Below are 25,130 nucleotides of genomic sequence, written 5' to 3' on the forward strand. Positions count from 1 at the left end.
TATGAAAACTATTAAAAAAAATATACATATGAGGTTAATTGATGACTCGATATTTGCCTGTTGGCAAGAGCATGTGATTGTTTGTCTGTCTGTGATTGGCTCCAGCGTGGTTGAATGAAGCAGGATGGAAGATGAATGAACTTGATTGCAGTTCATTCAAAGGCACCGTAAAATACTTTGGGTTGTATTACAGCTAAAGGATAAACTGTCTATAATTGGTCCACTGAAAGCGTCGCAGGATTAAAGACTGTATATTTTGCATTTGTTGTTTGATAGAAAGCTTCTCAAGCTGAAACGGGCAGCAGGAGTTCCTATTGGCTGTTCAGATTTGCTCCACTGCCTTAGTTTGGGTTTTATGGCTTCAGCAATATCTAATAATAGTATTTTATCAAATCAGAAACTCAAATCCAATATTTTCTCTGATCTGTGAAGGTTTTAAAGTCAAAAAATATATATATACGTAGGTATAGTCACATCAAAAGATCCCAATCAATTGAAAATAATGTAACTGTAAAATTTGAAGGCACACAATCAAACATTCTAAGTGTTGTAATCTTTCCAGTTTGTTTGTTGAGATCAATTCCTTTCTGGGTAATCCAGACTCCTTTTGCAGGATTAATGATGGGCTGCTGGTCATGCGATGGGTCAGTGCGCTGGTGGAGAGACACTAGAAGATGGTATGAGACACATTAGAAAAAAAGTAGCAGAGCAGCAGGGTGCTGAACAAGCATTTTGGGGATAGGTGGCAGTGGATCAAACTCGACTCACACTGTTCCCTCGGCCGGGCTGGCATTCAGGCAGGTGGGCTTCAATCTCAGCAGCTGATGAGACTCAGTCCTGCTGATGGATTTAGCTACTTTCAGTCACCATTTTCACTCTTGTGTAATGTTTATTTTTATGCTTTATTTTGTTTCCAGTCGTGCTTCCTGCAGTCTCACAGCACGAGGCAGCTTTTCCATCAAGAGTTTTCGACAACTACTAGATTTTTCATCAATTCCAAGTCTTCCACAAAAAGACCAAAATATTTCCCCTATGAAATGAAACATTTTCTGATTCCACACCAGTACCAGATGGGTTAGGGTTAACAGTCAATAACTATCTCAAATACAAAATAATCTATTTGTTTAAAACATCCCTAAACCCTAAACATCTTGTTTTAGGGTTAGTGTTCAGAGTTTAGTGATCAAATCACCTATGGCAGTTTTACTTGAGGAGTAGTGATGGGGTCTCTCATAACTACATCAAGCAGCGGTGACAGGAGCTGCAACAGAGGCATCAGCAGGGCAACAGCAGCAGGGGCAGCAATACTGGCTGCAGCCGCAGAGGAAGCAGCAGGCAGTAGAAGTGTTTACAGGAGGGGCAGCAGACACTAGAAGCCGGGGGCCGCAGGAGTGGCAACAGCTACACAAGCAGCAGTAGTGGAAGAAGCAAGGGCAACAAAATCGGTACAAACAGGGTCATTAATGTTTGGCTGCAGCTGCAGGGCCAGCAGAAGCAGAAGTGGCACAAACAAGGGCAAAAGCGACAACAGTCTGGTCAGCAAGAGCATGAGGAAAGGCAGCTGCAGCAGGGGCAACAGGGGAAGCAGCAGGGGCAGCAGTGATGATGCACTAATCGTGCCTTTGCAGCTGAGTATCTCTGGGCCACGGCGGCCTGGACCTCTCTGTCTGCCACAGTTACCATGGAAATAGGAGTTAACTTGAGAGTCGGGGCTCTCCCCGGGGAGTTGACTGATGTGAAAGTAGGGAGGAAAGGAAGATCTCAGCAAGCCTGTTGGCAGACCACCACTTATTACAGAACGGCTCACTTAAGCTGCTCTCAAACCGGCAAAGAACAATAATAATAATCCCGCAATTTTTGATCTTAGAGCATTTTTTTGTTTTTTTTTAAGGGATTCAAAGAAACTCAGTGAAAGTGTGGCTGTGGATAAAATGAACCATCCAATGATGCCGGGGTTGTGTTGTGTTATGATATCATTACAAAGCCAAGAAATGTGAAACAAAGCAATTTCTGAATAGTTTCTTGGTCTACTGCAGGCCAAACATTGATAGTTTGCAATGTTACATTGCTCCTACTTTGAGATCGTTAATCCTGAATTAAGTCACACTGGTGAGTCAGTCGTCGGTTCAGGCACGTGAGCCAGCGTGGCGGGGAGCAGACGGCGGTGCCAGTGTGTGTCAGGCTGGAGGAACTCTGCCTGACGGCACCCAAAGAGGATTCTCAATTTAGGAGGATCAGAAGTAGAGAGGGGCAGTCAGGGAGATCAACAGAGAGAACAGAGAAAGAGTTTTGTTGACCTGAAGGCTGCCTGAGACTTCTTGAAAGCTACTTTAATCACAAATGGGGCTGACAGGAACAGACAAAAGAAAAAGCCCAAAACCTCAGAGTCCAGCTGTAGTGATGGTGAGAGCAAAATAAAGAGACAGCTTCTCAAATGCACTGATGTCAGGGGAGTGAGACTCGCCCTCCTAATCAGAGGAGCATTCGACAGAAGCCTCCCGCACAAGAGCACCAGTCTCCGTCGCAGCATTGCTCAGGGAAATGAAATGCCAACTCCCACTTGAGTAATCAACCCGCTCTGAATGTCACATAAAATCAACGGTGATGAAGACGACGAAGGGGAAAAGGGCAAAATGTAAAGAGTTGGCAGTGAAGGAGCTTTGATTTGGCCTGAAGTGAAGTGGCCTAATTTTGTCATCAGATGAGATGAAACGCAGTAAAAGTGATGACACTCACTGCAGTCAATGAATCGATGAATCTCCCAAAAATGAAAAATAAACGAGGGGGGGGGGGGGGGGGGGGGGGGGGGGGGAGACACCATATGGTGCGTTACAACGTTGGGATATGAGATGCAATTAATGCAAAATGTTTGCTTGACAGATTTAACAGAGAGATGACTAATTCAAAAGCTCTGAGAAGAGCACACACAGACACTGCACTGCTTCTTCAGAAGATTTATTATTCCCCTTTGTTCCGGAGTTTAAGCTTAACAACACAAATCAAAAGTAAATGGACTCAAACAGCAACAGGCAGCAATGATATGGCAAGAAAAATGCCCTTCATTGTTTTACTGGGGACATTTCAGCTTACCTAGGAACTTATTCAGGTTTTTACTTGGTCCTGTTGGTACCATTATATTATTTTATTGCTTTTAGCGTTCAGCTGCATTCCTGCTCTCCACATGCTAAATATACTAAATATACAGGCATGTCAAAAGATTATAATGACAATACTCCAAGTCCCCAGTTAATCTTAATGTTGATAATGTTAATAAAGCCGTTGACGATAAGTGAAGGTTGGTGCACCATGAACAACCGTTTGGGCTTTCATTTACAATATAAAGGCGATTTAAAGATCTTATCTATCCATTTATTTATAACGTTATCCAAAATGACCTGAAAAGAAAAGGAAAAATCTCCTCAGCAATTATAACAGTCCTCTTTTTGTTAGTTTTGTTGTTTTTTTTCCCACATGTAAGGATTAAAATCCAATAAATTCTTGTTATTTCAATTTTATCATCAAAATAACTTCAAAGAACTAATTATATTTTCTTATTTACCCACTAATTAAGATTTCCAAGATATAATTACACCCTCTCTCTCGCACACACATAAAAAAGGTCTGGTTTTAGAAGCTACTTCAATAACAGAGGCAGGTAGATTGAGTGGAGTTATTCAGGGTGAAGTTGTTACACACTTGCAGTGAGCTGTGTCACTACATATGAGGCACGACAGGCACCAACCAGCTTACACGGCAGTTGTCAAAGGTCACCGCAGATTAACCCAACAGGTGAATAAACAACGTCTTGTAATGGCTCGGTAGTTTGTGCTGAGCAGGCAAGCCGATTATTTACCAGCCATCAGAAAGGAAAAAAAAGAAGCTGCATTTGAAGGACTTTGATTTTAAATAAGGAGGTGCGTGTGTTTTTAGGTATATTATTTGCAGAGGAAACGCGTTGCAAGAGAAAAGAAGGAAAGCAAATGTACAACAAAGAGATGAAGGACACATTTACTGTTTGCCTAAAATGAACCCTGCGTCGCAGAGCCACAGCTTTACAGCGTTTGAACGCATTTGAAAGGAGGCGATGGATAACAAGCTTGAGGCAGCTCTCAAAGGCGGGTAGATCTGGTTCAAAAGTCCATACTTTAATGTCTGTGAGTGCAAATCGTCTGAAGATTACCAGTCCTCTTTTGTCTTGGTCCAACATTATGGCAACGCGATCTGACACGGAGCAGCAACACTCACCATGTTACAGCGCAGCTTACATCAGCCCGGCTCGGCCCCATTTGTTTATCATCCCAGTTTTCTTTCATGTGCTGCACTCATTAGGCTTTCATCTTCATGAAAAACACATATTAATGACAGCATCTGACGAGCAGCGTGAAGTCCGCCTGTTCTGGAGGTTTTTTTTTTTATTCTACTGTTGCATGCTGTCATTTAGTGGATATAACCCCTGACAGGATTTGGGTTCAAACACCACAGAGACAAGAGGCACACGTGACCACGAACTGAGCAAAGAACTGGCTTTTTGTCCTTTTATAGATTTTACTCACAAAAAAAAGATGGATCGTCTCACGTTTTGTGCTCAATAAAAACGATTCTAAGGCCCCGTTTACACAACAACATTTTCAAGTGAAAAGGGGTAAAGATGGCGTAAACTGGGATAGCTAAAGAAATGATCTGTTTATAATAAGCTCTGATGACGCTGCTCTTAATTAGTAAAGTCAATCTTCTGTCATATGGGACATCTTCTTAAACAACACATAGTGTTAATCATATTTTCTAGCAATTTCTTTGTTTATATTTTGTCAAGATAAAACACACAGACGTTTTAGATATTTAAATATTAGTAACTTTGTGTTGTTGTTTAGTTTGTTTTCATGCTTTAAATGGACCCTGACACCTTGTTTACTTTCTTCTATTTGTAACAACACTTATCAAATATGTGTTTGTGCTGAGTGAAAGTCTAATGAAAAATATTTTATCAATAAAGATTCAAACTAAACTCTAATATTGTCTTTTTTGCTGTTAACTTCCTTTGATTTCTCAGAAATGTTTCTAAAAAATGACAATCGTTTTGCTGATATGTGCAGATGATGTCATTAAATATGAGTGCATTGTTGAATTTACGAAGAAAATTGCTCTCATTGTACTGCCAGAGTTATTAGGAACCAAATGGACGCCACAGAGCCTGAATAGAGCCTAACAGCTGAACAGAAATTAGCAAAGCTGGAGAGACTTCCTAAAAACTTCAATTAGCTGAGAAGTTGAAATCATTATCTCAGCAATCCATTGAATAGTTCCTGAGACGTGCTCTGGAAACTATAAATGTCAACATCATGACGGCGTCAGTAAATGTCAGGGGGTCACGGCAGTCAGACAGGTGGGGGGGGGGGTATGAAAGAAAGTGGGGACTGACCAACTCACATTACAGATTATGGACCGTGGACGGAAATTACAACTCTTATGAGCCACAAATGTTTTGCGTCTGCGGTACAACAGTGAGGGATGAACTTCAGCCGACATTTAGAAGCAAATCTGAAAAGGAAGTTTGAACTTTTCAGGAAATTTCACCAAATAACACAACAACACATAATAAGTTTTTATATTGGAGACTATGATTTAAAACGGTTGGGAATGAGATAAACAGATTGTATTCATCTTTACATCCATCTTCTATATTTATTACTATGTCAAAAAGAGTCATGAGGAGGCTTGCACAGGCCCCTGATTACAACTGTGTGTGTGCAACAAAGAACGGCTGCAAGTCTATCGACAAAAGACAACAAAAATTCACAGCTACATTCATTTTAGAGAAACTAATTCAATTGGTGAGCAGGACTTTAGAGTGGGAGTAGCCGAACAAAAACCTGTGTACACGTACAAAGAGAGCACAAACCACACAAACAAAAAAAAAAATCTGAATTAAACCAGCGATGTTCAGACTGCTGTGCACCCGCTAACCTCTATTAAGTAGATTACTGAAGCGACAAAAGCAATACATTTATTTTATCGCATCCTCCTGTAGTGAATAAAATAGGGTCAATGCATGATTTTTCTGCAGCATGTTGGTTGAAAAGCAGCTGAATAAACCTTCATCCAGAACCCAGATGGTTAAAGTCCTGCTTTCATTTACAATTATACAATAAGGTACCACTAATTATGTCATTTTAAAATGATTTGTTTTCCCACCTAAACATAACTGAGTTGAATTAGCACACAAATGAAACTAAAATCTAAATAGTCCCATCCTGAGGAATGTGTTGAATCTCGACACCGTGATGTAATAACCTGTAAAACCCTCGCTGCGTTAGATCATTCTGTTGCAATTAGATGTCGCAAAGTTTTGTTGCGGTATAATGACACATCAGTGCAGTATCATATCTTTCTTTCGTTGGTGGAATTCATTCTTTTTCGTCATTTCAGTATGTTAAAGTGTCCATTTCGCCTCACATTTTCTATCCCAGCAGTACTCTGCCAGAAGTCTTATCACTTTGAAAATATTTAGAATCTCGTTCTTTCACACAGAGAAGGTCGCGGACTGTAAAAATTCAACGTGATAATCCCATTAAGTGCCTCAGCTCTTGTAATTTTTATGAAAGTCAAATAAACTTTGGCAAAACCTCTGCACAGTTTATCGAATTACTCTTTAAAGATTAAACTGAAAACCTGGAGTATACATGGAAGAAACACTTAAAATAAAAGTAGCATATCACTGTCAAAAGTCAATATTTACTTATGATACATTAAAGCATGTGCCGTCTCCCCACTCCTCCCTTAACTGATTATATTAATGTCACTTATTTACAACCATATGCCCGAGAGCAGCGAAGCCTATCTTGGGCCTCTGAAGGGAAAGCCGCACCACTTTAATAAGGCAGTAGAGGAAGACAAACGCTCTTCTGAGACCTCATTTGCAAATAAATAATGAGTCAGAGAAAAAAAAAAAAAAAAAACATAAATCCACATGTGAATCCTGCCTTCAACAGGCGTTACCCGCTGGAAGTGTATTTAGCTTCTGTCCTGGAACCTCAACGTTTTCCTCGCCTGCACTTTGACGGTGATGAAATGGCAAAAAAAAAAATGTTAAAAAATTTAAAAAGGTGGTGAACCAGAAGCAGCAGCCGCAGGGCTAAATGTGGAGCGTGGATTTTGAATGCGGCTTCTCAAACACGGCGCTACAAGTTGTGATTTTAGGTGGGGGATACGTGGTAATTAGAGAGCCGGTTGTTGCCACGTGAGCGGGGGATTGAATGGAGTTCAGGGGAGGGAGGGAAAGTGACATGAAAACACAGAGTGGGTTCACAGAGAGGCAAAATACAGCCGCCTCTGTCGCTGCTTCCAATCCCATGATCACAACTGTAGATCTCTGCAGTCACATGACCGAAGCGGAGCATTTGGACCTTTAGAAAGAACAAATTAGGCCTTTTTTTCTCCTAATTTTTGCTTCATTATACACTAGTTTTAAAATATTTATGTTATTAACAAATAATAGATGCACAATAACAGGTAGTAATATGGAATTAAGTAATTCATTTTGTCCAGGGAAGAAATAAGCAAGTAAAGCTAATAAACAAGTCATCACACCATAACCTTAATCCAACCATCAATTCAAAGCATGTAGTTGTTTGAGTAATAAAAACAATATTAAAAAAAAAATCTCATTGAGCTTTTTGATTCTTCACCACTACAATAGAACAAGGTTATATCAAATTTGAACGTTGAAATTTTAAAACAGTATGAATGTATTCAATTGTGAAAATAGAAAATGCAGTAAAACTAAACCAAAACCATTCCGAAGCGTCAGCGGTATCTGCTGGCTTCTCCGAGACGATCAAACAGCTTGACAAACATGTAATTCCAACACCTGAGACAGCCGCATGTCCAAGAGATACAGGGAGATGGGTTGAACTCTGAACTTCTTTCATGAGATCCACAATCATCATGTCCTTCTCTGCCAGCGTGTGCTCTTCAATCTTTACTATGAACACTTTTGCCTTCAGACGAGGTTAGATACCGCGTCACATGAAAAAAAAAAGAATAAATCTCTCAAACTTTGGCAAAAACAAGAGAGCAGATCTTCACGGAGGATTTACTGCTTTCCTCAGAGACACTTCGAAAGAATTTTACTGAACATCCATTATTTTTATGCACTTTTAATCATCTAATCACCTCAAGGATACGATTATCTTTATATGTTAACTCCTCTGGATGATGGTTTTTATGATTTACAATTTTTTTTTAAAAAACCCATTTTTTTCCATCACATTTCTTTCTGAAACAAATTCTTTTCAGCTTCAGTTCAGTTACGGCCTGAAATTACATTTAGTTCACAATGACAAAGTGTTCAACAAGCTGTGAGCCCGTCTACACTTGGTTTGTAATTTGACCCCAGCATCAGGAGCTTTCCATTCAACATTGCGGTGTTTAGGATGGGGTTCCCCAACATCTTATCTCCCGGGAGCTTCTTTTACAAAAAGAAATTGATGCAGAGCTACTCGTGTTTAGCAAGATTTACTTACATGGATACTTTCCATGAAGAAGTGCTTAAAAAATGTCTTTATTGAGAAAATCGAATATTATGCACAAGCACGTCCACATCGTCTTCTTGAATATTTTCAACTTTATTCTTTCAAAAGCTGTGAAACGGAACGATACTGTAGCAAAAAAACAGGGCAATTTACAGAGAAAAACACTCGAAAAATAATATTAACTAACTTATATATGCAGTACTCGAATACTTTTAATCTGGTGGACTATGCAAATGTTTTATTGACAGCTAGTTGACAAACAGTTGCTTCGGAGGAGGAGGTGGGACACCTGTATCAGACGTATTCTGATTGGATGGAAATTTCGAGGGGTATACTGATTGACAAATCAAAATTGTGTTCTATCATTCACAAGAGAGAACGACTGGAAAGTGCATTGTGAGCTGAGAACATATGAATCGTGTTAAGGAGTTTTATGTCTTGAAAAAGATTTTTTTTTTCTCAGAGAAATTCAAATAATCAAACCCTCATTCAGTGACATTCTGACCTTGTTAAATATCTCACAGCCACAGGGCATTTTTGCAAGCAAGTTTCGATAAACTCTCCTTGCAGTTGGCAATCGTAAGCAACCATTTCATTTATGGAGAAACGGTACATTTTTCACAGTGTTCAGCTTTTTAACCCGAGTCGCTTCAGGTTCACTCTGTCAGAAAGTCTCGACTGCCTCAATCACATCTGGGTTGTTTGACGACCTCATCAGATAACGCAGCGAGTTAAAAGGAAATGTCAGGTCAGTGTGTGTGTGGTGTCCTCTGTGACCCCACTCGCTGCTCCTCTGTAGGATATCGGTTCTCTGGAGGAGAGAAATCCTATCAGTCTCAATGGCCAGAGAGACGCAGGCAAAGCCACCGAGGTGCTTCACCGTAATTTCACAGCCATCAAGCCTCATCACCGTGAGGGGGCAGAAGGTTCGGGATAGTGGCAGGCGTGGGGCGGAGAGAAATGGGCCCGGGGCTCCGGGATGCGTCCCTTTCCACTCAGCCCTCTCCTAAATACTATTCTCAAGCTTTCTCATCCCTTTAGACAAGCGCACGCACAGAGACCTGCTTTTCTCCAACCGGAGGTGCATGCTAACAACTTTATTTACATTCATGAAACCCGAAATATTCAAATGAACTCATACACGCGTACAAATACACGTATGAGTGCGTCCCAAACAAATGTATAAACTTTGCTGCTTATGAGAGAAAGAAAAAAAGTCACAAAATGCAGACGAAACGGTGAGACCTGCACACATGAAACCTGCATACCAATAATCCCGTGGATGTTTACAGGCCTGAGCACAGAGTCATCGCCTCCGGTCAACCGACTGCAGCTCTGGCTGCTTCTGCAGTGAAGGAGACGAATAAAGAAAAAGAGAAGAAACACAGGAAAACCAATCGCCCACTTCAGCCAATGAGGGTAATTCGAGCAGCGGATCCAACCTCTCATCTTATTATGGCCTGGAGGCCGGCAGAGTCAGCCTCAGGTCAGAGTCAATCTCTGTGTTGTCGTCGTTGCATCTCAATCCTGCTTGTTCACCGACACTGACTGCTTATGTTTATCACAAACCTTGCACTGCATTACTCAGATTTAGTCATCCGTTTTGCAGATATGCACATTAGCGCGAGTTTTAATAGGCAACCCAAAAGTCACTCCATGTTGTCAAAGACGCTCAGAATCATTTCCCCCATAAATCCACTTCCTGCCTTTTATATAACTCTGTGTAAAACGAATATACAACTAAAATCCACATCGCTGTCACGTAGTATTTCTGTGCAAGATGCCCGCAGCCTGCGAGCAGTCTACTACACGGCGTGTGGAGTCATGACGCCCGAACGAGCATTTGGGGACCAGAGGGGATGAGAGAGGAGATTATCAGGCTCCTGAGCTCGCCAGCTGCCACTGGAGCTGTGTGGGCACCACTACATCCCGGCCCTCCTTTCCCTTTTTATCTCTGCAACGGCTTTCATGGTCACCCTCATTAAACAGCGGTGATAGCAAATGTTTTCTTGCCCAGGCACTGTCAGAGGTAAGGAGAACTGGCAGAGCCTTTAACATCAGAAAACACTCAAAATAAAGCAAAGAGAAGTGCTCTCATTGCATCCAATGTTGCGGATTGAAGAAATACAGCGTGGCACATTTATTATGGTGTGTGAAAAATAGATGAGGTGAGAACATACGGCTTGAGCTGACAGGCAAAGTTCATTATTTACAGGAATGGCTCTGGAAGAGGAGGTGTGAAACTACCTTATTACCATTGATGTTACAGATCGAAAGATAAATCAAAATAAATCCTATTGCCACGCGAATAGCCATCCATGCTCTGGCATTGTCAGGTAGGATAGAAAGCTTCTGAGATAGAGTATGGACAGTATGGACAGGGGAATAAGACCAGTAGCACTCATCTTCTACACCTGTTCCATCCAGAACTAAGGTAAGGAGCTGGACTTTTTCCAATTAAGTAAACAATCATGTCTTTGGACTTTAACTTACAGAGGCACAGGGAGAACATCCAACATTGTCACAGGAAGGACCACGCAACTCAAACTAGGATCATCTTCTCGCGGAGGCAACATGCTCATCAACACATTACACTGCCACCACACGAGCAAACTGAACATCACAATAGTTGTCAAGTCGTCAAAGATTTTCAGATCACCATTGTGATGATTGCATTTTTTTTTTTTTTTTTAACACAACAACTATTTTGTTAAATAATCTTCAGTAGTGAAGCTGAGCGTGTTGGCCCGGCTGTGGAGTGGTTAGTACTCGTTAATAAGAGGAGGAAGACTATTAGTCTTGGCGTGTCTGGCCATGACGTCTATACAATGTATGACACTTTCTGTCAAAAATATTCATAATGTTCTATATAAGTTAGAGTAAAATGAAAGAATACACAATAAATTGCTTTTATTGAATTAGCTGCTATCATCCATATCAGTCCTTCTGGGAAATGTGAAATTGGTGTTTGTGGCTTTCACAATGATCAAAGTTGCCCCCCCATGTTTTTAACAGAAATCTTCTTAAAGTGAAGTTTTCTTCGGCTCAAAATCATGACACCAATACAAAATGTCAAACAAGTTTTAGAAATAAAATGAAAAAAAAAAAATAATAATAATAAAAATCCCATGGCTGAAGCCCAGTAATATGGATATGGCAACTGAGTGGCAGAAGGAAAATAACAGAGCCGTTTCAACCGTCCAGTCATTTTCCAGATGCAAACATTGTACTCAATTGAAGACTTTTAAGAGGCTGAACCTAAATCCAAATATAATATTACTGTCTTCAACTCAATCTCAGCTCATATAATAACATGAATATAATATGATTCTACGTTACCACCTACAGTATCCTCTGCTCTCAGGTGTTTAACTACACACACGCATTTGAAACGAACGCAGTCCAATACAGATGAAGTGAATCCTCGATGAAGGACATGCAGTTCAATTCTTACTGGGATTGTTGTCGAAATGTGTTTACTCCACTGTTTGGCCATGCATCAGCATCCAAACATTTTCATATTTACAAAATCTGTTGACAGTGATGGTGCTTCTGGAAATATCTGAACATCGGGAAACTAATTAGATTTATTTATTTATTTTTTAAGGAGAACCTTGAAATCCTGTTCACACAGTTCTGTTGCACTCGAAGGACTTTACCCACAAGTTAATCCAAAATACAAAGTGCTTAAATATATATATATATATATATTCATTCTGCAGCATCAACCCCTACAAATTCCTCCACATACACACAATTGTAATCTGTTATTCAACCAAGCATGAATTAAACTTCAGGTACTTGCTTAAATCAGCAATGTTATTTCTATTTTACAAGCTGCAAATGTGTGTATCTGGAGGCCAGATGGTCCTCAAACCCTGTTCCATTAAAACTGTTCTTCAAGGTGAAATAAAAAAATAAAAAAAGTTGTACTCAAGCAGCGTAACACTTCTTTTTGTTATGTCTGTCCTCTAAAAACTGAGTGAACTCACTGACATTCACACTTTTTTTTTTTTTTCTAAATGCCTTGACTACATAATGAATGTCAATTTGGCCTTTGAGGGGCCCTTACTAATAGTTTTCGGATGATGATAAATGTCTCGTTATTAAATCAAGCTTTAATCAGAGGATTTGAAGATTTTAAAAGATCACATCTTTTAGGAGTATTTTGCTCCAAAAAGTCTTTCTGGGGGTCACACACACACACACACACACAGCAGCTCATAACAAATGCTTTTCAATCGGAAGCCAGTCGAAGCCAGCATATCCTGTCACTCAATTAAAATCCCTGCAGTGCATGTCCGCTCTATTAAAGCTTCATTAAGGTTAAGTATTATAGTAAAATCCAACAGGCTGTGTGCACATTACAAGTCCCAAGACTTCTACTGTCTCTCATTCCTGCAGAAGCTAATGCAAGACAGCTCAAAGTGCAGGTGTGTGCACATCTCAGTATGTGTGTGTGTGTGTGTGTGTGTGCATTGCAGAGCCTCTGCCTTGTGAGTATTACCATGGAAATACATCAGCTTCGTGGTGTGTTTCCTATCTGTGCAGACAGCTTGCACCAGCGGAGGATGTACAGTAGTGCTGCTGTGGGCTGTATTGCTTATTATGTAGAGTTCAATCCAATTTCAGGTTAAAGTGACGTTAAATTAGATGCCATATCTGAAAGATAGCAGCGTGTTATCATCCCCGCATCGCGGACACGCTGTTAGCACTGCCGCAGCATTGTGGGACTGCCTGTACTGCAGGAAAACAATTATTATCTCCAAATAGGGGGGCACCATCCGTAGAAATTTTAATTAAAAGACTGGCAGAGTTTCATCTCAGTGTGACAACTCCATTATTTCCCAATGATAAACCAGTCTCCTAGCAGAACAAATTCAATTCAAATGGAGTGACTTCCGCTGGCAGTTTAAGTGGGCAGGCCCAGTTAATCGTTTTCCTGACCTTGGCATTTTGATATCAAGCTGAAGTAGTGAGGTGAGGCTGGAATTGGAGTAATTATTCAAATGTGGCGACACCGAGCTTTAAGTCGACTTTAACTCTGAACTACCCAACTAAACACCCGCACTGACTTTCAAAGTGCTGCCTCATTATAGTTGGTAAGAATCCAAAGTGGCAGCATTCTAATTGTCTGTTAACTGTTAAAAGTATGAGCTGAACTTGAACGCATCGCGGATGTCCAGCTCTTACCTTCATCTGGATCGTTCCTGGCCGACGCCTCCAGGAGCGCCACGCTGGCGGCGAACGACACGTGCCTCTTGGACTCGTGGGACTGCAGGAGGTTGTTGGCGTTGCGTCCCTTCTTGTCGGCCTTCCGCTTCTTGTTTTGCATCTCCTTCTCGTACACGGCCCATCTCTTCAGCTGCTGAGTGCGCCGCTTCTGGGCAGCCCGCAGCCTCTCCAGACTGGGCACCTTGTCCAGCTGCTGCAGCTCCTGGATCAGCTCCAGGTGGTTGGCCATGGTGGCAGGGGGAGGGGGGGGGGGGGGGGGGGGGGGACGGCAGTAGCAGGAGTGGTCGTGAGTCGAGACTTTAGCGTGGGCTGCACCTTCGGCGAAGGCCTCCTTCCATTATCGTCATCATCATCCTTTTAGTAGCAGCAAACAGCCTGAGGGAGAAGACGAGATAGAGAGTCGGTTCAAGTTTTTCACTGGGAGTGAGCAGAAATGTATGTCATGTATGTAGGAGAGAAGATGGCTTCATAGGGAGGGATGAAGCTTCCAAATAAGAGAAGAGAAAAACCAGTGAAGATCATGAACATTGACATGTGGTTGATGGGAGGAGGAAACAGGAGACAGAAGCTGTTTGAAGCAGATGATCTGCTGGACCAACGTGTTGCCCAATAATGCATTTTCAAAGAATGAAATATATAAAAAAAATTAAATAAAAAAAAAACTTCAGTTGACATAAACCTAACTTCTACTAACTGGAACTTAAATAAAACAGGCCAGTGAGCAAAAAGTGGAAATTGCAAAATGTCATTTCAAGTAAATTCACTTTGCTGTTTGCTGAAGTCTTTCCAGGAAATGCTGGCGTCTGAAAATGAGCTTAGGTTTGATGCACAACAACAAAATGCATAGAGCCGCATTTCGGTGGCCTAGTTACACCAACCAAAGATCACATCCACAAAGTGCTGAGTAACTGCATTTCAATTGTTTGTGTATTTCTACTATCATGAAAATATAAATATCATTAGTCTGAGGTTATCATAAAGGTGAAACAACAATAAGAGCAACCTTGTTTTTTGGTTGTTTTTTTTCCCATACATTCAATTTCCGCCCATCATTGTGCTTCATATGGTTTCCTCACCAAAAGTATGAACGCGGGAGGTAAACGGTGGGATAAATGAACCCCTATGAGAATGGGGGTCACTTTTTCAATTTTCACCTAAATGGCTGAGCATGGGCTGCGGTCTCTTGTTTCCATTCACTCTGTGAGCCGTTGCAGAGCCGCGTCTGCCAGGCTCCGACAAGGTTAACCACTTCCTCTTTGCTATGAAGAAAACGTTTGACATAATGAGCAACTGATACAGAGAAGAAGAAAAAGTAGTGGGGCAGCAAGCTGAAGCGGGGATTTTTTTTTCCGATGATGTTGCCTCTCTCTGGCTGCAAACATGCACAACAGCGTCTTTTTCTCTGACAATTGAAAGCAACACCATTAGTCAGCCAACAAAGCCAGAACCTCAGTTTGTTTTCATTTTCAGGGACCAGCAGGGAGAGCCGATTCGCTCAGCGAGTGTATGAAAACACTCCAAAATAATCACCTCAAAAGTTGAAAATATTGCTTTGTTAGGATCTAATGATCAACAGCAGGGCCACAACAGTTTGAAATGGGATGGAAAATGCTGGATTTGGCATAAATACACACAGAGAGTGGCTGAAAGCCTGCGGTGATTATTCAGTCTACTTCCTTGAAACAGCACTCTTTAACAATGTGCGGACATTTGGACACCGGAGCCAAAAAAAAAACCTCCCCCTGATGAAAGTCCGGCCCTTTTCTAATCACAAACATAAACATTAAAGTAAATGACAGTCTGTAAGATTTCAGCAGCTTTGAAATCAATATATTTTATGCATGAAACCTCCTGGTACTCGCTATTTGACAAGCAATGATGAATCTGTCTTCCTGGCTGCAGCCTGACACTGATGAAACCGATTGGTTCTACGGCACAGCCTGCTGCTGCGTCTAGTCAGTCTGCCACCGACCTCATTCTACGTTTCCTTTGCGAGCAGCCACCAAAACATGGACAGGAAACAAGAAGCATCATCGTTTCCGACAGCATTAGTTTCAGTATAGCTTCTGTGTAACATCCAAAACAGAGATTACGGTTAAGCGACTGCTTCCAGGACAGAAAACTTCAGTTTTCTTTAAAACAAATACGTATTTCAAAATATTTACGAGTGGCGAATGAGACCGTATACTCAGTGTGAATGGGAATATTTCCAACACAGCCAAATGGTTTACAGCGAGAGATTTGTAAAGACCGGGTCGGGACCCAGCAGGTTGATCACAAGAGGATTAACAGCAGAGTTTCAAACTATTCAGCAGGATTTTCAAACCGGTGCCGTCAGCAACTTTTCCCTCCCCGTTAAGTCCTTCGAGGAAAAACAGACAGCAGATGCAGAAACGCAGGCTGTGGTCAAGGTTTCGCAAATAAACTGAGAAAAGGCAATTGTTGTGGTATGACAATACAGTTTGAGTCAAAATCATGAATAAAAAGAAAAATGTGCATATTTATTTACATGACTAAAAGACCTGCCTTTATTTTAGGGGCAAAATCGATATACTCAGAACACTCAATTGAAGAAATCAATAAGATTATCACAATTATATATATAAAAAAAATTATTAAAAAAAAACCTTTATGTGCTATAATAAAAAAACATCCAACTTGATAATGGTATATTATCATATTCTCCCCACTTCACATGTGAGATAAACAGGAAAAACATGTAAAAGAGCAATAATAAATGGATTATATCTACCTTTATAGGCATCATGCTGTGGTTAATTCCTCAGAAAGCCGTGCATGTAAACATGTTCCAGTGCACCACAGGTGATCCACACAGCACTGTGAGAGCATTACATGAATATGGTGGTATTGTTATCGCTGTCAGTATCATCTGTTGCCGACACGCTGCTCCTCCTCACAGGAGCAAATCCACTCGAGAAAACAAACAAAACTCTTGAGTTCATCTTAATGCAGCGTCAGTGCTTCAGCAGGAAGAGCATCACGCTGGGCAGAAGACAGATGATGTGTAAAGACCCTCAAACCTCATCTCAGAATAATTATATAAAATCATAATACACTGCGGCCTTAATGAGGTCGCTAATGTTCAAATTTATGGTTTACGGTGAATAAAGATTCCTGAGTTTACAGCCTCATTTTATCAGTGACACTAAAACTCGCTCATTAAACCACAAAATGTTCTTTTATCTTTTTAAGTCAGAGGTCTTCCTCCAGTTTGCAAAAGCTATTTGCCGTTTGCGTGCGTGCGTGCGTGCGTGCGTGCGTGCGTGCGTGCGTGCGTGCGTGCGTGCGTGCGTGCGTGCGTGCGTGCGTGCGTGCGTGCGTGTGAGCCAACAACTTGCCATTTGTCTTCTGTGAAAAGTTAGCCAAGACAGCCTCCACCACAGGTAACTTAATTTAGATTTTTTTAAATTTACATAAATATGAGATTTTTAATAGAATCAGGGCTTCTAATTGTTATTGTTAAAAAGGCTTTCTTCATGTACTGTGATTTCCTCTAACAGCCCAAACACGTAGGTTTGAGGTAAGTTGGTGACTCTAAATATACTGTTGAAATGCATTTATGCATGCGTGCGTACGAGTGTGCATTTACCCTGGGATGGTAATAAACTCATATAGTGGACCGTTTTTGGGTGAACTCTTTATTTCACTTTTGGCTTGACATAACTGCTGTTAAAGATTTCATTATTTGAAGCAACTAGGTATAAATAAAGTGTGATAAAGTTTTACAACAAGCAATGCATACCTAAAAACAAATATGAACTAAAGACCTATATTGTTTTGGGTTTTTTTTTTTTACACGAGCCAATTTACTTTACAACACGCTTCATATTACAATGTTCCGTTTTGATGTCACGCGGCACACCCTCTCCCTTTGAGATGCGAGTGCAGCAGGCAAAGTGAATTATCTTCACACAGGACATGTGACAAACAACATCCAATGTTTTCTTTAGTGTCTTTGATGGTAAATAGCATTAGCACAGGGAATATGAAACCCAGGAGGTACCGGTGATCAAATCACTTTGGAGGTAACGATGTTACACGTATGTACCGACCGAACAGTAAAGCAGAGAATCACAGAAATGACACAGGCAGCATAACGAAGAAGCCCCACGACGACTCCACCGGTCAGCGATACACAAAACATCTGATGTCTATCTGATGATTCTCACGGCACAAATCTATTAAAATCTGACTTCAGTATCTCTGCGTCATTCTCAGTTCCTACACATTTGAATAAGCGTTTCGTGACATTTGTTCGGTGGGGAAGTTCTCATCAGAGATGTGCTCAGCTGCAGTCAAACAGACACCTGATGTTCAGTGATTGTCTGGCGCCGACAGCAATCCTTTAAGTACTGGACTGAATTGATTTGTTTTAGATTTATGGTTGTAAAATTGTCATGAACAAAAAACGTGCCAAGAATGAGCGCATAACATAATGTAACTTACTTTAGATATCTTAGAAGCTTCAAATATTACTGTGCATGTTTGGTGGTTCCGAGATGCTCATATCAGGAATGTTTAACATGGTTGTGTCCCGAGGTCCTCTGTCATGTATTATTATTGTCAATATTGGTAATACAAAAGCTCTATTTGTCTGTACGAAGTTCAATGAATATCTGTAAAAGTAAGACAAAACTGCAGCCCTCAGTGGCTTTACACTAATCTTGGCTGCTTTTCAAACTCACTAACTCCAAACAGCAGAATGGCTTCGAAGGCTTCCATAGAGTGAAGTCCGCAGGTTTTCTTATATGTAAAAAGAAATATTAACTTTTCTGATTGAGTCAAGATGGAAAACATTTGACATATTTTACGCAAATAGTTATGTATATTATACAAACATGGCCGCAAAGTAAGAATATCTCCTATCTTGGTGCAGTTGGGTTTTTCTCCAGGTTCTTGAGTTTTCTCCCACAGTACAAAACTGTGCATGCGTCTCTCTGTGCATTTGCCTCAGCTCATAGTCCGCCAGGATCAGGTCCAGCAACCGTGAAGGGGATAAAGCGGAAAAACAGAATAAATGATGGACAGCTGAAGATAAAAATCGCAGAGAAAATCAATAAAGAATAAAATAAAAATCTTGACTTGCAGATCAATATGGCTCATATTATCTGCAGGTATCCATCAGTAATTGCAGATTAGAGTTGAAACTTCCTTAATCTTCCTTTCAGTCTTGATAATGAACATTATCACAGAGACAGCTGTAAAACAAATTAATAAATAATAATCTACTCCTTCAATCATGGTGACATTTCTTTGCTTTCTTGCTCTAGTTCAACATCCTGATTACTACCTACTCACGGAAAATATAAGCAAAGGCGATGCTGCCAGAATAAATGATGCATTTTTTCCAAGAATACTGCAGATTAATTCAAAAATAATAAACCACATTTCCAACCCAAATACCCCCAAAAACCACAGGAGGGACTCGTCTGACGAGCTGCTGGGCAACAACGATGGGGAAACAAGTGCCTGAAGCGCTCGGCGAGTTTCACTGTGCATCACATGCTGACAGCTTCTATTTTACCACGCTTCATCCTGAACGCCGCCACACAGAGGCAATGAACAAGTTTTCCATCCCATAGTCTGACTGACGGCTCTCTGACAGACGAGACAAACTGTGAAATTTCCAAATTTGGCCCACATGCCGGTTTTGTTGCTGTAAGATTAAAAGCAGGTGAAGATGAAATACATGTCAGTGCATTTTATAAGCAGCTGAAGATGGAAGAGAATAAATCATGTGTCGCCCTGAGGGGGTGGGGGTGGGGGGGTTCTTGCCCACAAGGCAACACTTGTAGTTGCAGCGATGTCATAACGTGAGGCGAAGACAAAGTGAAGATACGTGAGAGACGGGAAGCTGTGAGGGAACTGTAAGCCCTCCGGTGATCTCACAGCCGGTCCCCGAGGCCAAGGCAGCAAATCACAGATTGACCTCAATCACCCCCGCCCCCTCCACCCCCCCGGCTGCAGGAACCAATGTAACACTCACTTTGTGTTTAATATTGTTGTGGAAAGAGGAAAGCGCAGCCTGAATTTCATACCGATTAACTGATAAAAAGCAGGTCAGACAATGAACATCAAACAGCTGCTGTTATCAGCAAACTGTTTATGCCCAGAGCAAACTCCCAGAATAGAGTGACAATTACAAACAGCTTTACACTCGGTTCTGCCTCGGAATTTATTCAGGCTGTTGTTTTGATAAATTGGCAGTTTCTACAACAAAGGACCCACTTTTGTTCCAATTATAAGGTCACAAATATGCAAATGACACCATTCATACTCCCTGAATCAAATCTGAATGTTCTGGATTCATCAAAACTCTTTTTCTTTTGCTGGAGGAAAACAACAGACAACTTCTGTCCTGCTCTGAAGTGGATTCACTAGTTCACCTCAAACGATCCATCTTCTGTTGATCTGCTGAAGCAAAATTTTAGAAACAAGTATATCTTGAATGGCAAAAATACTATACGCCATCAAAACATTTTCCAACATTCAGTGTTTCATTTTTTTGGTTCGGATGCGCATCGTGAACTGCAATAGGAACCTGGGGAGACCTGCGTATGTTTGTGGATAAGAAATAAGTAGGAATATAGGATAAGATTTGATCAAACAGTTTGTTTTCATATAACAAACTGGAACAAGACAAAATGAACAGTGCAGCATGACGCTGCATAAATATTTTACATCAATAATATCAGGCGAAAACCTTGGTATTCTTATTTGAACTAGGATCGACTAATAAACGGGATTATTATGAGATTTAGCTTGAGCCTGGACCGTCTTCGCCTCTCACTTAGATTACCATATTCAAACATGATTTTTAACGGCCTTCTAAACTTAAAAAGGTTATAACAACCATCATAAAATTTTCAACAGCTTACCATAAACCATTTCATCTGTACGTCGGAGTCTGGGTCACTGAGCCCTGCGATCCAATTCTGTCTTTAGAGCACAGACTGTGATATTGTGTGTGAGAAAAAAGGTTTCCATACTTCATGTGGTGGATTGGAATCAGAGGTACATTTAGTTTCTGAAGCTGTGAGTGCATGTATGCTTGTGTATCCAATTTAATATGTGAGAACTGGGCATTGCTTTGTATTCGGGGTTGGCTCTTAATTGAGGCATTGCATCAATGAGTAGGCCTAACAAATAGCACTAAATAAACTTTTGTGTTTATGGAGGCACATTAAACCTAAAATATGTTTGTACACTCACAATACAAGGACTTGTCCTCCTCGTAGGGACATAAGTTCCCCTGACGAAAACCTCCTGTTTTAATTGAAGACACTTTCGTATGGGTGTTAGTTGGAAAGTAAGATAAATTCAGGCTTTAGCACGTACTAGTTAACACTATGTTCACTGAAGGTTAAGACATTGTCCCCAGAAGGTATTAAAGACACATTCTGTGCATGTGAGAATTTCTTTTAACAACCACGTGGGAGCCTTTTACTTTTAAAACAGTTCAATCTGAAGGCTTGTCCAAAAGACGGGGATAAAATGAGTTTCCGTTGCGATGGATCAGGCTTTAAGTTTAGGTTATGTCGCCCTCCATGAATCTGCACATTTTCCAGTGTTGCGCAAAACTAAAGCCTGGACATCTTCAACCATCGCGTGCGTGCGTGCGTGCGTGCGTGCGTGCGTGCGTGCGTGCGTGCGTGCGTGCGTGCGTGCGTGCGTGCGTGCGTGCGTGCGTGCGGTGCTGACATCAGCTTTAAATCACTAATATCACAACAAACCAGCTGGATTGAGGTCATTCTGTGCTCTCCATCATCATTATGAAAGTGATTTGGCACTGAGCGATGTACTACAGACGTATAGACCTTGGCAGTACAGGACAAATGCACCACAGGCAAGATTCCCCGTCAATTTTTTATATATATTAAATGTCCTGCCGGAATTTTGTCCGCATCTGTTGTCTTGGTGCAAGCAGCCGGGAGAAACGAACATTTGTTCTAATTAATTTAACAAAGAGATATGACTCGAGACCCACTAACGAGAAATCAAAATAGAGATCAGACTTACAGGAGCTACAACAAGTTCAGGTCGCTGATATATTTAATTAATGACTGAGAAAAATCATTATTGAACTCCAACGCACACGAAAGTAGTGTAATAAAACATGACGGGACACCTCTATCCTGAGAAATATCATATAATATGCTGCGAAGCAATCAATAAGTTGCTTAATATTTAAAGTGTGTGTTCTCCAACCACTACCAATACAAGAAAATGAACAACATAAGTCCGGAGGACCTTCATCATGTTTTGTTTGCGTCTCGGTTGAATCAATGTGCGTGATGTGTGAATGATTAAAAACTTTACTGTGCCTACAGTTCTATTTTTTAACACCAAAATTGGCTTTATGATACACCTAATAGAGAAGCGTCAACTGTTTTTTTATACGACAGATTTCAGTGAGTGATGTTAAAGGAAGAAAAGTCATTCACACAGATTCGACATTCCATTTTGCTGTGACATTAGTTCTGTCAAAAACGGTAAAGTCATTCCATTTTTCTGGGGGTTTTTTTTTGATCAACTTTTGTTATCGCGATCATCCAAAAAGAACATCCATTTATTCATCTTTACCGTGCCCCGAGCAGACCCTGAATCTGACTGTCCAATCAAGGACAACATTCACCATGTCACATTAGTCACATTAGTAACATGAGATAACGGTGCAAGCAATATGCTTGGCAGCCAATCACTACTAGTGTGCGAGTGAATATGTAAATCGAACTACTACTACTACTTCCAGCAATTTACTTATACATATATATATATATATGTATATACAAACCAAAGAAAACTTTGTTTTCATGTTTTGCAGCAACACATTTTATCGAGCCGTGTCATTAAATGGGAAAACTTGCAAAATAAGCAACATGAAATCAGATCCAGCTGCTTCTATTTTTATTGTCTGTATTTAAAACAACTTGCTTGGGTTGTTATGGCTTCACTATAAGCAAAAGCATTGTCTCTCGTCCTTTTGTAATCCTGACAAACCCACAGCTCGATGAGTGTTTATTGTCCTTAAAACCACGCTGCTGTTACCAAAAGCAAACTGCAGGCATGAACAGGAGCAGAGCTCCAATCTGTAGCATTACAGTTTTACCAACTTGGAAGAAAAGCACAGAGACTATCAGTGCTGATCCAGTAACAGCTCCTAAAACATTGTAAGTGACAACAGAAACTTCCAGTGAGCAGACGCAGCAGGCTGGAGCCAGCTGAATGTTTTATCTGTAATTAAAGGCTCTGCTTCCTCTAATTGTATGAAAGTCCTCCACCTCCCACCCACCTAAATACACCCACCACAGTCATTGTGAGTGTTGTGGGGGAGAAAAAAAAAGAGAAAAAAAAGAAAAGTTCAAGCAGAGTAAAACATGAATTAATTCACTGTGCAGGGAAAAGACAGAACTCGCATTTATATTAAAGTTCCAAGTGAATCTATTTGAATTTTTAAGCGGAAGTCAATCATCCGCACTGAATATTCTGGTCCGAGCACCACCATCATCAGTGTCCTCGTACAGACGTCTTCAGAGACAGTCAAATAATGAATCCGAGGCTTAAAGAAATGAAGTCCACAGGTAGACCACTAAGAAAGGCTTTCCTCTCTTCTACCGCCTCTCCGCCTTCATCCTCAACGCCTCATTAAAACATCCTGATGAATTAGGCTCATCGTTTCTTTCTAATTCATTTTTGAAAGAAGACCAAATGACAGGATGCTGGACGGCTACAGAATCAGCGGAGGCTATGTTTTTTGTATTGAAAACACACGATTTAGTTTTAATCAGGCACCTCTCTATTCAGCTGATGGACTTTAATGGTCTCACTTTCAGCAGGTATCCTCCATCATGACATAGCTTTAGAAAATGAGCTCTTTCAAGAATAACACATAACAGAACTACAATCGTCATTTCTCAGATAGTTAACAGATTATCTTTACTTCTCCTGTTCAGCTTATCAATTCGAAAAAAAAAAAAAAGAGGCACAACTTTTTGGGGGCCGTATTGAAGAAACAAGCTGCGGCCTGAAAGACGTAGGCTCCGCCCACCGCGGCCACAACCTCGTCAACCAACACATCGCCATACAAAGAAGTCCATCATTGTGTTCATGTGAATCCCGCTATACATCATCTCCTCGTCTCTCTAATGAGACCGGCTTTTGATGCTGTCCGTCTATGCCTGGCACCAGCAAGAGAAAACGTAAATATGACCTCTCTTTTTTTTGGTTTTTCATGGTACAGTTAAAGGAACTTTTTCACATGACAAACTTTCGTACAGTTTAGAACTTATTAAAGTTCTTTACAAGAAGATTGACCAAATGAGATAATCTAAAGCCTTTCAAAAGATCACTCTTTGGAGGTGCCCAATATAGAAAATCTTAGATGAAAACTAAATCAAACCAAAAAATATTTAAGAACAAATTGAAAAAATTGATTTAAAGAACAATCTTAAGATGATGCAGTATTAATGTGACAAAGGAAAGTTAGAACTGATATCAAAAATAAGATAAGACTAGAATACGAAAAGAAGACACTAAAAACACCTCAATAAAAAGGAAACAAGCAAATGGAACCTCAGATACATATTTTTTTTTTTACTAAAAACCAAGCTATAGAGGCAGTTTTAATTAAGTTTTTAATACTTAAAGTTTAATAGGATATGATCTGCTAAAATAAAATTAAATATACCTAACTAAATTAAAAACTGACATGTTGAAAAAGGTCCTTTCACAGCCCCTCAGTCCATCATAAAACAGGTCGTCTATGACGGGTACACATTTCCCTCGGTCAAAGGTAAATGTAAACCGTTGTCACTCAGGTTTCCACACTGAATCCAACACTATCATACGTGACCCTTCTCATCAACGCTAAAATTCATCTCTACACCTACCTTCAGGTAGTTGTAAGTAAGTAAGTAAGTAAGTAAATTTTATTTCTATAGTGCTTTTCACAGACACGGAGTCACAAAGTGCTTCACAGTAAAAACAAATAAAAACAGATAAGAGAAAAAACACAACAAATGCCGAGAGTCAGTGGCAGCGTGGGTCGATTAGACTAGAATGCTTTGGCAAACAAATATGTTTTCAGGCACTTTTTAAAGATGTCCGCTGAGTCCAGAGAGCGCAGGTCGAGTGGGAGTTCATTCCAAAGTCGGGGTTGTTGTTACACAGTAACTACCAAAAAAAAAAAGACACCCAGTAAAAAATGTCTTGGATTTCAGCAGCCATCAATATAAGCATAACTGAATCTGTTTTTTTTAGGTTTTGTGTGTAACTAAGATTTGACTGTTGAAGTTGTAAAGTTCACGAGAGACAAATTTCCAGTGAAACTACAACAGTTTTTCT

At 40.5% G+C, this 25,130-nt stretch overlaps 1 protein-coding gene across 2 annotated transcripts in view; it reads right to left on the minus strand.

Moving 5' to 3' along the window:
• Window positions 1-25,130, minus strand: part of ppp1r16b (protein phosphatase 1, regulatory subunit 16B) — a 100,445-nt gene that overhangs the window by 51,545 nt on the left and 23,770 nt on the right. The window contains exons 1-2 of one of the 2 annotated variants that reach the window (XM_080461692.1): window positions 16,519-16,684; window positions 13,725-14,141 (exon numbers count right to left, since the gene is read on the minus strand). In XM_080461692.1, coding sequence (XP_080317818.1) covers window positions 13,725-13,995 — 271 coding nt within the window. In that variant the 5' untranslated portion in view covers window positions 13,996-14,141; window positions 16,519-16,684. Of the gene's footprint in view, window positions 1-13,724; window positions 14,142-16,518; window positions 16,685-25,130 lie in introns of those variants that run through there. The other variant, XM_080461691.1, reaches the window with a different exon arrangement.

This window comes from Lipophrys pholis, assembly GCF_963383615.2.
Source record: "Lipophrys pholis genome assembly, chromosome: 4".
Classification (NCBI taxonomy): domain Eukaryota; kingdom Metazoa; phylum Chordata; class Actinopteri; order Blenniiformes; family Blenniidae; genus Lipophrys; species Lipophrys pholis.